This window comes from Camellia sinensis, chromosome 1 (assembly GCF_055761805.1).
Source record: "Camellia sinensis isolate YWXY chromosome 1, ASM5576180v1, whole genome shotgun sequence".
Classification (NCBI taxonomy): domain Eukaryota; kingdom Viridiplantae; phylum Streptophyta; class Magnoliopsida; order Ericales; family Theaceae; genus Camellia; species Camellia sinensis.
Window position 1 is genome coordinate 196,324,054 of NC_138961.1, and position 12,792 is coordinate 196,336,845.

Sequence of the window (12,792 nt, forward strand, 5' to 3'; positions counted from 1 at the left end):
TAATTTAAATATTCAAAAAAATTAAATAATTTAAAATGTTAATATTTTCAATTTGAAAACAACTCTACACTCAAATCGTAACCAAACACATAAAATAAAACTTAATTAATTTTAATTTTAATTTTATTTTATTTTAAATATTTAAAAAATATAAATAATCTAAAAAATTTACCTTGGCAAAAATTTAAAATAAATATTCAAAAAATTTAAATCGTAAAAATTTAAATAATTTAAATATTCAAAAAATTTAAATAATTTAAAATGTTAATATTTTCAATTTGAAAACAACTCTACACTCAAATCGTAACCAAACACATAAAACAAAACTTAATTAATTTTTAATTTTAATTTTAATTTTATTTTAATTTTAATTTTATTTTAAATATTTAAATAGTATAAATAATCTAAAAAATTTACCTTGGCAAAAATTTAAAATAAATATTCAAAAAATTTAAATCGTAAAAATTTAAATAATTTAAATATTCAAAAAATTTAAATAATTTAAAATGTTAATATTTTCAATTTGAAAATAACTCTACACTCAAATCGTAACCAAACACATAACTCGAAACTCCATACTACTTTCACAACTCTACACTCAAATCATAACCAAATACATAACAAAAAAATTAAAATATTTAAAAATATTTTTATGGATAGAGTTTGAATTTATTTTTAGAAAATATTTTAACAAAAAACAAGAAAATGTTTTTAATTTTTTTTTTCAACTTTCTTTGTTTTTTCTTGGGAAAAGGATTTTTTGGGGAAAAAAAATTTTTTTTTACTTTTCATGTGTTGAGGCGTTGCACATAATTCATGTGAGGTAATTTCGTAAATTTACGTTGCCCTTGATTGTTGCCCAGCACCAAAACAACTTTTTATCTTCACTTGGCTAATTAGCCTATTTTGTCCTCACTTGGCTAAAATAGCCCAACATTTCCTTCCCAAACGGTGCCAGTGCTGCTACAGACCCCCACTGGGGGTCGACCCCCAGTGACGTGGCGGGCCTTCATTGGCCAGTTTTTTGTTTTTTTTTTTTTTTTCTTTCTCCCAATCCCGCAGTGCCACGTGGCACTGGGGGTCGGTGGGGGTCACATTTGCTGGGGGTCCGGCGCATTTCTGTTTATATAAAAGATTTTGCAACTGAAACTAGCAAGGTAAAAAAAAAATAGTGATAACTAGCATAGTATGAGGGATTCATGCTATAGGACCTATATTGATCCGAATGGATGCTTTTTAAAATTTATTTTTTATATTAGGATAAATTACAAAATTTAATTAAAATACAAATAATTATTTATTTTATTATTAATAAATCATCAAGTCAATTAATAATTTTTAATAATATTAAAAATATTTTTTAATTAATAATTTAAATAATTTTATTATTGTATAAAAAAATAATTATAAATTTTATTTTTTTAATTAATTTTATTAAATAAAAAAATTCTAATAAAAATATTTATAATTTTTTCAATTATAAGAGGCAATCTATATTTATAATTTACCCTTTACACTATAATGTAGTTAGTGTTTTAAGACGAAAATTCTAGTCAAAACACAGTAGTTGCCATTCCAAATTCACATTATGTACAAACTATCCTCCCCCTTAAAAAACCTTCAAACACGACAAAAAAAGGCCAACCCACGCCAACAAACCCTACTACATTACAAAATTACTCCCAAGGCAAACCGTCAAACGGCGTCGTCAATCTTCTTCTTCTTATGAGATACACCTCATGGAATACGTTGGCGCAGGGGAATCCATTGCGGGCGCACCGTACACCCGCGGGTGATCACTCTCCAAACCATAGTCCATCATCGGACGGTATTCCAGATCCTCATCATGATCGTACACGAACTCAGGAATCTCAATCTCGTTCCGTCTCACGTGGTCCCACAGGTAGTCCAACCTGCTCACATACCTCAGCTTTCCATACAGACTGGAAACAGGTCAATGCGCAAGTTAGATTTAATCGCTACGCAAATGCTAAAATGCGCCTGGAGTGTTAGAGAGAGAGAATGTTTACCCTCCGCTGAAAATGAAGCGGCCAAAGGTGGCGAGGAAGAGCCTGGATTGTAGACCTGGGTGGAGGAAGTAGACAGCCTCCAGATTTTCCCGGACGTTGATCGGAATCGCATCGTAGATCGATCGTAGGGCTGAGATTCCTGGAAAATTCTCGCTCCTTTGAACATCGGTGTGCACGTAAAACACAGAAAAAGGCTTCTCCAGTTTAGGAAAGATCTTCTCTTCCAGATACTTCTTCAGAGAGTCAACACTCACAATCCGAGCTGATAACATAACCAAGAAAATCAATCAAAATCATATATATATATATATATATAGAGAGAGAGAGAGAGAGTTGATTAAATTACCAGGGAAGAACTTTCCGGTAATACGGAGGATGCTTCGGCCTCGTTTATCTTTGCCTTGGATCTTAAAGACATCAAGCTTCTGGATCAGAAGTTCTTGACCAAATTGAGAGGATTGAGAAGACATGATTTCCTTCTATCTTGCTTCGGTTGAAGAAATGTATGATCTTGCTTCTACTAAATATAGAGGGAATCGATTCTAGAGAGAAACGAAAAGCGGTGGAGATTGAGACTGAGATTGAGATTGGACATTATTGCCGATAGAGATATGCTCAGCAAATTAATGGATAACAAGACAAAAGTGTTTATCCGCAAAAAACAGAGGAGATGTGGAAGCGGATGGACTGGGAATGGAAGGAGGGGAGAGAGACTCAAAAGAAGGAATATTCGGAAGGATGTTCCGTTTCTTGGACTGGGTCGGGATGATGATGATGCGTGGGACGTGGGAAAGAGTGGGTCCCACACCTACTGATTGCGGATCCCGGGATAGTGAAGGAGGATCTGGACCGTCCGTCTTTCAAGGGGGAAGAGGGTCTACCAACATGTATCCGGATCACCCCTCACCTTCCCCTGTCGCCTTCAAAATAAAGTCATTTTGGGGGCAAATTTTCAAAAAAAAAAACGCAGAGAAGAGGGAGGAAGGAGAGGAAGAGGGAGAGGGAGAGGGAGGAGGGAGGAGGAGGAGGAGGCTGCGAGCTCGCCGTCCTCGTCCCTCGCCGCCGTTGCAGCCGTCGCAGCAGCTCCACCTCGTCGCAGCACCTGCGACCGTCGTTACCTCCGCCTCCGACCCGTCTCCACCTCCTCCTCCTTCTCCCCTGTATTTATGGCCCCCTCCAGTCCGACCCTCCTCCTCCTCCTCCTCCTCCTCTCCTTCCTCCCTCTTCTGCGTTTTTTTTTTTTTGAAAATTCGCCCCTAAAACGACGTCGTGTTGGGGGCGACAGGAAAAGGCGACAGGGAAGGCGACCGACGATCCGTTCCCCTACCAACATTATTGTTCGATTGGACGTGGGTCGGTAAGCGTTGATACACGTCAATGGGACTCTTACCTTTATGCAATTTATAATTTTAAAATTTGTTGCTAGTAAATGATTTTATTATTAATAATAATAAAAATTTTGTTTCAAATTTTATTTTATTTTTTATTATTTTAAAATATTATTTTTTTCAAAAATTAAGAAATATAATAATATGAATTTATTATTTTACTTTTTTTTAAACTCATTAATAACACACAAAAAATATAATTATAACAATTGATATTTTTAAAAAAAATGTAATATTAAAGAGTAATTTAAAAAAATTAATATTTTTAAAATATAATAATTATACTAAAAAAATAACTTTTTTAAAAATAGAGTATTATTTTGAAACGGATAAATAATAAGAAGGATAACATATTAAACTCGTTTTTTAAATTTTTGTTTCAGTTTATAAATGAGTCAATTTTGAAATAATTGTTTACAATTTTTTAGGATTCATTTGAGTAGTGGATTGATTTTTTAATTTTTTAGTTATTTTAGTTTAGAATTAAAAAAATCTTGTTTGAAATGAATTTTTTGACTCTTGTAAGTTTTGTGAAAAAAAAATGAAATAATTATGATTTAAATGTAATATTTTATTTTATTGATCTTTTAGAATTTTTTTTTTGTGTGACTATTTTAACCCCGTAACCTTATGCCAAACGAATACTTAGACCATATCCAACTGTTGTTGCTATAATGCCATTGCTATTGTTATAATTTGGCAATGAATAGTGCTATTTTGCTAAATTATAACAATGGTGCTCCAATGATCATTTGTTATTTTAGCAAATCTTAACCAATTTTTCGTCCAAGTTTGTAAGTGTTGTTTGGATATAAGTTTTTTGTGATTTTATTTTTGTTTATTTTTTGTCTTTTGTAACCTTTTTTAAACTGTTTGTAAAAAAAAAAATTATATATTTATATTATTCCCAACTAGACAAATCAAAAAAATCAAAAAATTGGAAAAAAAATAATTATAATTCACTCCACAAAAAAATATATCACTACATATTTAATAAATTATACATTACAAAAATAATATTACATTATGTTGTAGAAAATACTGAAAAATTAAAAAAAAAATGAAATTTCATTACAAAATAAAAATAACCGTTTTTTTACTTCTAAATTAAAATAAAGTCGTTGGCTCATTGTTACACATTCCCAAACAGTACCATCATCGTTGGATTATATACATCCAACGACTGAGATGGAATCGTATCAATATATCTATAATCCAACGGCTGAGATGAAATCTTATCAATATATCTCTCATTCCAAGACACTACCACTAGTCCATCACTCTCTCTCTCTCCTCTCTCTATATTCCTCATTCTGATCATCAAACCATATCTCATTCCAAGACACTACCATCAAACCCTATCTTACATCTTTTTGTCTTTGAATTAGGAGTCAGTGTTTGGGGTTTCAAAAAGGCGATTAGGGATGAGAAAGGGACCGATTGGAGATGAGAAAGGAGTCGGTGTCAGAGTCCATGGTTATGGTGGTAGGGAGAGAGAGAGAGAGAAAGAGATATACCATCAGTCCATCACTCTCTCTCTTCTCTCTGTATATTCCTCATTCTAATCATCAATTACAGATCGATTCACAACTACAATCCATCAGTCCATCTATATTCCTCATTCCTCATTCTGATCATCAGGTGCATTTTCTTCATTTTGCTTATTCGAGAGTGGTTTTGAAGATTCACAACTATAGATCGATTTATTGATTATTGTTGATTTTGTTAAGATTTATTGATTTGTTTAAGAGTGATTTATTGATTGTTGTTGATTTTTTTGATTCTATAAAAAAAATAATAAAATAAAAATTGCTAATTTTGGGTAAATTAAAAAAATATATATATAGAAAAATAATTTGGTGATTTCTAATATAAAAGAAAAAATGGTGAAACAGTTGCTAGGAGAGAGTGAGGGAAACAGTTGGTTTTGGCTGAGTTGGCACAAATGGTAGCTGCCAAAGCTTGTGTCAAATTTGACACAAGCTTGGCATTTCTCAATTTTGGCAGCTACCATATTCAACCATTGGAGTATCATTTTTCAACAGAACTGCAATATTATAGCAATGGCAGCTCCAATGGCAAACCATTGGAGATGCTCTTAGAACACCTAGACAAACTTTTATTTTTTTACAGTCAATATTTAAATTGAGTTTAGTTATGGTGAAAGGCATGAAAAATGTGATAAATTTTAGGAAAAATTAGTCTAAGGTCCTTCTCTCATTTTTAGTAATGTAAGAGATCCATAATATTAGTTTATGATGTTTAAGGTCCTCAACCCCACATCCATATATGACAGAGAAATTTGACTATCTGAAATCAAACCTCATTTCTCTCTCTCTCTTTACCTTCTCTCTCTCATCTCTCTCTCTCTCTCTCTCTCTCTCTCTCTCTCTCTCTCTCTAAATCCAAACCTCACTTCACTCCCTTCATTGGCCGCTACCTTTGCCTCTACCGTCGTGACCGACCTTCATGAACTTCACCGACCTTCATGATCGGACTCTCCTTCTCTTCACCGACCTTCATGATTGGACTCTTGTTTGGGATGTCGAACGGATCACCAGGTGGACCGCTACCGAAACAACCACCGACTGAAACAGGACTAGCCACTCTCTTCAAGGTATTAGGAGATCTCTCTACGATTCTTCTCTAGAATGATTTGAACAAAAACGAAGAATAAAGATTTATACATATAAATAGAAATGATAATGATGATAGAGATCTTACCATTGTTGATGTGGAGAAGGAGACTGTGATGAGGATGATGAAGCTTGTTTGCTAAGTTGTGTTTTATGCTCTTTGGTCAAAATACAAAGAAAATTGTGAGTAAATCAGAATTTTCTTTGGATATGGAAATTGTGTGAATTTTCTCTAGATTTCCAGATAATTTCTCTGACCCTTCCCAGAATTTCTCTGGAGGGAAATTCTTGGATCGAATTTTCTCTAATTGTTCTGCATTTTATGATGTATTTCTCTCACTATATGTATATATGTAGATGGATGTATTATCCTTGTGAAACTCTTTATGATGTCTTTCTTCTCTTTTCTCGGTGTTAAAACTTTTGGAATTGGAGCGTTTGTCAATGGACATTGGTTTAATGTGGATGAATTCACGAATTTTAGTACTATTTTGGTTAAGAAATGGTTTGGAGTTTTGGTTTTGTATTACATTCAACCACTGGAGTATCATTTTTCAACAGAACTGCTATATTATAGCAATGGCAACTCCAATGGCAAACCATTGGAGATGCACTTAGAACACCTAGACAAACTTTTGTGTTTTTTATTTTTTTATAGTCAATATTTAAATTGAGTTTAGTTATGGTGAAAGGCATGAAAAATGTGATAAATTTTAAGAAAAATTAGTCTAAGGTCCTTCTCCCATTTTTAGTAATGTAAGAGATCCATAATATTATTTTATGATGTTTAAGGTCCCTCAACCCCACACCCATATATGACAAAGAAATTTGACTATTTGAAATCAAACCTCATTTCTCTCTCTCTTTACCTTCTCTATTTCATCTCTCTCTCTCTCTCTCTCTCTCTCTCTCTCTCTCTCTCTCTCTCTCTCTAAATCCAAACCTCACTTCACTCCCTTTAATGGCCGCCATATTCGCCTCTACCGTCGTGACCGACCTTCATGATCAGACTCTCTTTCTCTTCACCGATCTTTATGATCGGACTCTTGTCTAGGATGTCGAACAATCACCAGGTGGACCGCTACCGAAACAACCACCGGCTGGAATAGGACTAACCACTCTCTTCAAGGTATTAGGAGATCTCTCTACGATTCTTCTCTGGAATGATCTGAACAAAAACGAAGAATAAAGATTTATACATATACATAGAGATGATGATGATAATAGAGATCTTACCATTGTTGATGTAGATAAGGAGACTGTGAAGAAGATGATGAAGCTTGTTTGCTAAGGTGTGTTATATGCTCTTTGGTCAAAAAACAAAGAAAATTGTGAGTAAATCAAAATTTTCTCTGGATTTCCAAATAATTTCTCTGCCTTTCCCAGAATTTCTCTGGAGTGAAATTCTTGGATTGAATTTTCTCTGATTGTTCTGCATTTATGATGTATTTCTCTTACTATACGTATATATGTAGATGCATATATTGTGGGTGTTTGGGAAATGGCTATTTTAGAGGCTTTTTGGCTAAGGCCTCGTTTGGGAACAGGCTAATTTAGTAACTTTTTGGCTATTTGGCTAAAAATGTAGGTAAAAAAAACTTGTATGTTTGGGATGACTTTTTGACTAATTACGAAAAGGCCCCGTTTGGGGACTTACTTTTTTAGCTAATTAGCCAAAAAGTTACTAAATTAGTCAAAAAACCAAAAACTCATACCAAAAAGTCAAAGATTCTCTTTTCTCTCTACTTTTTACACATCTTTTCGTAATTAGTCAAAAAGTCATATCAAATATACAAGTTTTTTTACCTACCTTTTTAGCCAAATAGTCAAAAAGTTACTAAATTAGCCTGTTCCCAAACGAGGCCTTAGTAGGCTATTTTAGTTTTTGTGTTTGGGAAGATATGATGGATTTTTATTTGAGTTGCTGTATTAAAAAATATGTTTGAAATGATGTTTGAGGTGGAAGTGGCAAATTTGTCCCTAACTTTACTTTTCTAAAATTAGTTTATAGGGGCAAAAGTGTCATTTTGGCCTGTGGGACTAGGCTAGGCCTACCCACTGCCGGCTGCCAGTGCATTGGTTTTTGTTTTTTTTTTTTTTTTATAAATATAAATTATTAGTTTAGTAGGCTATTTGGATTTTTTTTGTATTTGAGGCTATTTTAGACTCAGCTTTTGGTTCCCAAACAACCCTATTATACCTATAAAACTCTTTATGATGTCTTTCTTCTCTTTTCTCGATGTTAAAACTTTTGGAATTGGAGCGTTTGTCAATAGACATTGGTTTAATGTGGATAAATTCACGAATTTTAGTATTATTTTGGTTAAGAAATGGGTTGGAGTTTTGGTTTTGTATCACATTCAACCATTGGAGTATCATTTTTCAACAGAACTGCTATATTATAGTAATGGCAGCTCCAATGGCAAACCATTGGAGATGCTTTTAGAACACCTAGACAAACTTTTGTGTTTTTTATTTTTTTATAGTCAATATTTAAATTGAGTTTAGTTATGGTGAAAGGCATGAAAAATGTGATAAATTTTAGGGAAAATTAGTCTAAGGTCTTTCTCCAATTTTTAGTAATGTAAGAGATCCATAATGTTATTTTATAATATTTAAGGCCCCTCAACCCCACACCCATATATGACAGAGAAATTTGACTATTTGAAATCAAACCTCATTTCTCTCTCTCTTTACCTTCTCTAATCCATCTCTCTCTCTCTCTCTCTCTCTCTCTCTCTCTCTCTCTCTCTAAATCTAAACCTCACTTCATTCTCTTCAATGGCCGCCACCTTTGCCTCTACCGTTGTCATCGACCTTCATGATCGGACTCTCCTTCTATTTACCGACCTTCATGATTGGACTCTCGTCTGGGATGTCGAACGATCACCAAGTGGACCGCTACTGAAACAACCACCAGCTAGAATAGGACTAGCCACTCTCTGCAAGGTATTGGGAGATCTCTCTACGATTCTTCTCTAGAATGATCTGAACAAAAACGAAGAATAAAGATTTATACATTTACATAGAGATGATGATGATGATGATGATGATGATGATGATAGAGATCTTACCATTGTTGATGTGGAGAAGGAGACTGTGAAGAGAATGAGGAAGCTTGGTTGCTAAGGTGTGTTATGCACTCTTTGGTCAAAATATAAAGAAAATTGTGAGTAAATCAAAATTTTCTCTAGATATGGAAATTGTGTGAATTTTTTCTAGATTTCCAGATAATTTCTCTAACCCTTCCCAGAATTTCTCTGGAAGGAAATTCTTGGATTGAATTTTCTCTAATTGTTCTGTAGTTTATGATGTATTTCTCTCACTACATGTATATATGTAGATGGATGTATTATCCCTGTAAAACTCTTTATGATGTCTTTCTTCTCTTTTCTCAGTGTTAAAACTTTTGGAATTTGAGCTTTTGTCAATGGAAATTGGTTTAATATGGATGAATTCACAAATTTTAGTGCTATTTTGGTTAAGAAATGGGTTGGAGTTTTAGTTTTGTATTACATTTTTGCTGTGTAATTTTGCTAAGTTGGTGAATTGGGGATTTGGGTTTGGATTTTGAAGGTTGGTCAAAAATAAAAATAAAAATTGTTAGGAAGTTAGGCTGTAAATTTACAAAATTTAGTATTGTGGTGAGGAAATTGTAGGAACTTGTTATTATTTTGTTCTGATCAATTTTCTTTGTCCTGTTTGGTTTTCTCTATGTTATTCAATTTTCTTTGAATTTCAACTCAGAGAAATTTCAATTTTCTCTGGGTAATTTTCTCCACTTTGTTTAATTTTCTCTGTGTTGTTCAATTTTCTCTGGTTTGAACCCAGAGAAATTTGGGTTGTGTTTGGAAAGGTTTTGGAACTTTAGTTCTAGCCTTTAGTTTGTATATGACGTTTGTTTGCAACTTTCAAAAATTAATTCTACGCTCACTTTTGAAAACTCTATTGAAGGCGGAAAAATTTGTGCTAACCGGACGTCCGGCCGGTTGACCGGAACAGTGAAATTTTTTTTTTTTTTTTTTTTTGTTGCAACTGACACATGTTAATTTTTATATAGTCAACAAAAAATATTTTTCGAATTTTTTAAAAATTTTTATGAGTTTCAATAGAATTTTGAGTTGTATGTTTGGTTATGAGTTGTAAGTTTTTGTATCAAATATCATGTCACATCAAAAATTTCTCACTCAATTCAAAACTCATTCACCAAACAAATTTTTCACACTCAAATCATAATTCCAAAATTCACAAATTCAAAATACAACTCCTATTTTCAAAATACAACTTCTATTCTCAAGTCAAATTTAGAAAACTCTACCAAACGCTACCTTGAATTTTCTCTGGCTTGAACTCAGAGAAATTCTTTGGGAAGTCCAGAATTTTTCTAGATCAATGTTGAGGGACCTTAGACATTATGAAAATATTGAATGCCATTTATGCTATAAAATCTTAATATCAGGAATCCTAAAAAAAAATCCTAAATTTTATTATTATTACTTTTGTTTGATTTGTATCAAATTATTAACAAATGTAGGAAAATTTATTTTGTTTTACAACTTATTATAGTATTGTTAAGGCTGGTTTTGGGTATAAGTTGGGGAAGTCGTCACTTTGAGCATTGGAAAATTGATTAAAAAAATAGCTTCAAAATCTCACTAAATTTAAAGGGCCTTAACAAAATGTAGTTATGATTTAAAATTAATAGATAGTTGATGTGATAAATTATTTGAAATTACTGAATGATTATTTTCTAAATATATAGATTATGTATACAATATAATTGACTATACTACTTACAATTGTTCTTCTCAAATTAAAGTTGATTACATCTTAACTTTTGCTCAACTATATCAAATGAAATCTTAAATGGATTAGCAATTTTATCCATCGAAAAAGATTTAGCCTCCGTTTGGGAAGTGGGTTGGCTTTTTGGCTTTTTGACTTTTTTGGCTATTTTAGCCTGGGCTAAAAAGCTTGGTTTGGGAACGGCTTTTTGGCTTTTTGGCTTTTTTTTGTGAGAGAAGAGTGTAATGATTATGGGTTGGATGTGATGTTTTGTTTGTTGTGGCTAAAATAGCCTGTTTTGTCTTTTGTGGCTATTTTAGCCCCAACCCACTTGCCAAACACCACCTTAGCTTATACTTTGGATTCTTCAAACTAAATCAATAATTTTACAATTAAAAATGTAAGAAGAATGATATTTAAGTCATTTTTGTTACAGTTTGTTTATTTTTTATTTGAAACTTCAATTTAGATTATTTTAGTTATTTTTTTATTGTAAACTTTAATGTATATTTAACTATGTTTTAATAGATATATACTGGAAGTGACATTTTCACGAGTAATATCAAATATCAAAAAAATAAAAATTAGATACATAATTATTATTATTTTTCAAAATATGTATGAAAGGCCCGTGTTGAAATTTGCTTTAGGTCCCGAAACAATCGAAGCCCATCCTCAGATTGTAACTTTCTTTTTTCCAATTTCTTGCAAAAAAAGATTTCAAAAAAATACTTGAGTTAGTTGTGCGTAAAAGTAACTAATTCTTATAAAAAAAATTTAAAATTTTCATCTTAACTTGCATATTAAAAAGGGCACTCGGTGTATAAATTCAAAATTAAATTTTATTTGGTCAAGAGTCCAGACGCTAAAATAGTTTGTCTATAAGGACAAGTTTATGTAAAATGACCAAACTACTTATAATATATCTATATATATATATATATATTTGTTTCAAACCAAACCCTAACACAAACACAATTGTCTCTCTAGCGCCTTCTCCTCCGTCTCCTCTCACTATCTCTTCTCTCTCCGCTTTATCTTCGTCGTCGCCAACACCACCACCTTCGTTGTCGCCGGTATCACCACTTTCGTTGCCGATCTAGACTCTATCTCTCTCTGCACCTTAGTCTTCAATCCTCTTCTCCTCTTGCTGTTTTTCTCTACCTTCCCCCGCTTCTCCTTCTTCCTTTGCCAATGGTGTCGCTGTCAAAGAATACTACAACGATGGTTTCAGTGATAATGACTCTGTTGAGAGCAACAGCGGTTATAACATCGCTCGGGAGTACTCGTGCGCGTTAAACAATCCGGACCCTTGATTTCTTCGATATGAGAGTTTAGATTTAACAACTTTATAGAAAATTCATTTTATTACAAAAACCTTGCCAGAAACACACTACATCACTAGATCTTAGAGTCGCCACCTAATATTTTGAGAAAATTAAAAACCCATGACTTGTGTCAAAGTCACTGTTCATCGGCCTTTTATTAAGTCATGATATGATTTTTATTGACTTTATATGTCCATATTCCAATTATTTAATAAAAGCTAAAATTATTATGTGAAGCAAACAAATATAAATTGTGTAATTTGTTTTGGAACAATTTGATTTCTATATTTCGAAAATGTTTTGAATAGTGTAATAGCTAACATCAAATGACTAATTAATGTTTATAGCATTACTTTACACGTACATTATAAAAGAACATTTTGATTTAAAAAAATGCTTAAAATGCTGAGCTCAGTGCTTTAGTCTTGATTTTTTTTTTTTCCGTTGCCATGTCATTATACTCTGAATCATTGCTAATTTTGATAATATAAATATGATTAAGAAATCAAGAATGTATAACGGTTCAAACAATTACAAGAAATCAAAATTAGTTGGAGACTAAACTCTAACCATTGGCTAATGACAACCAAAACTATCTACATTTATAAGTTTAAAAACTAGATTG

At 32.5% G+C, this 12,792-nt stretch overlaps 1 protein-coding gene across 1 annotated transcript; it reads right to left on the bottom strand.

The window, feature by feature from the left end:
• Window positions 1-1,547: 1,547 nt before the first annotated feature.
• LOC114270964 (SEC14 cytosolic factor family protein / phosphoglyceride transfer family protein) lies at window positions 1,548-2,804 on the bottom strand. Its single transcript, XM_028212592.2, has 3 exons — window positions 2,377-2,804; window positions 2,031-2,292; window positions 1,548-1,943 (listed from the first exon to the last, which is right to left on the bottom strand). The coding sequence occupies exons 1-3, from the start codon at window positions 2,498-2,500 to the stop codon at window positions 1,724-1,726; spliced, it is 606 nt and encodes a 201-aa protein (XP_028068393.1). The 5' UTR covers window positions 2,501-2,804; the 3' UTR covers window positions 1,548-1,723.
• Between the last annotated feature and the right edge of the window lie 9,988 nt (window positions 2,805-12,792).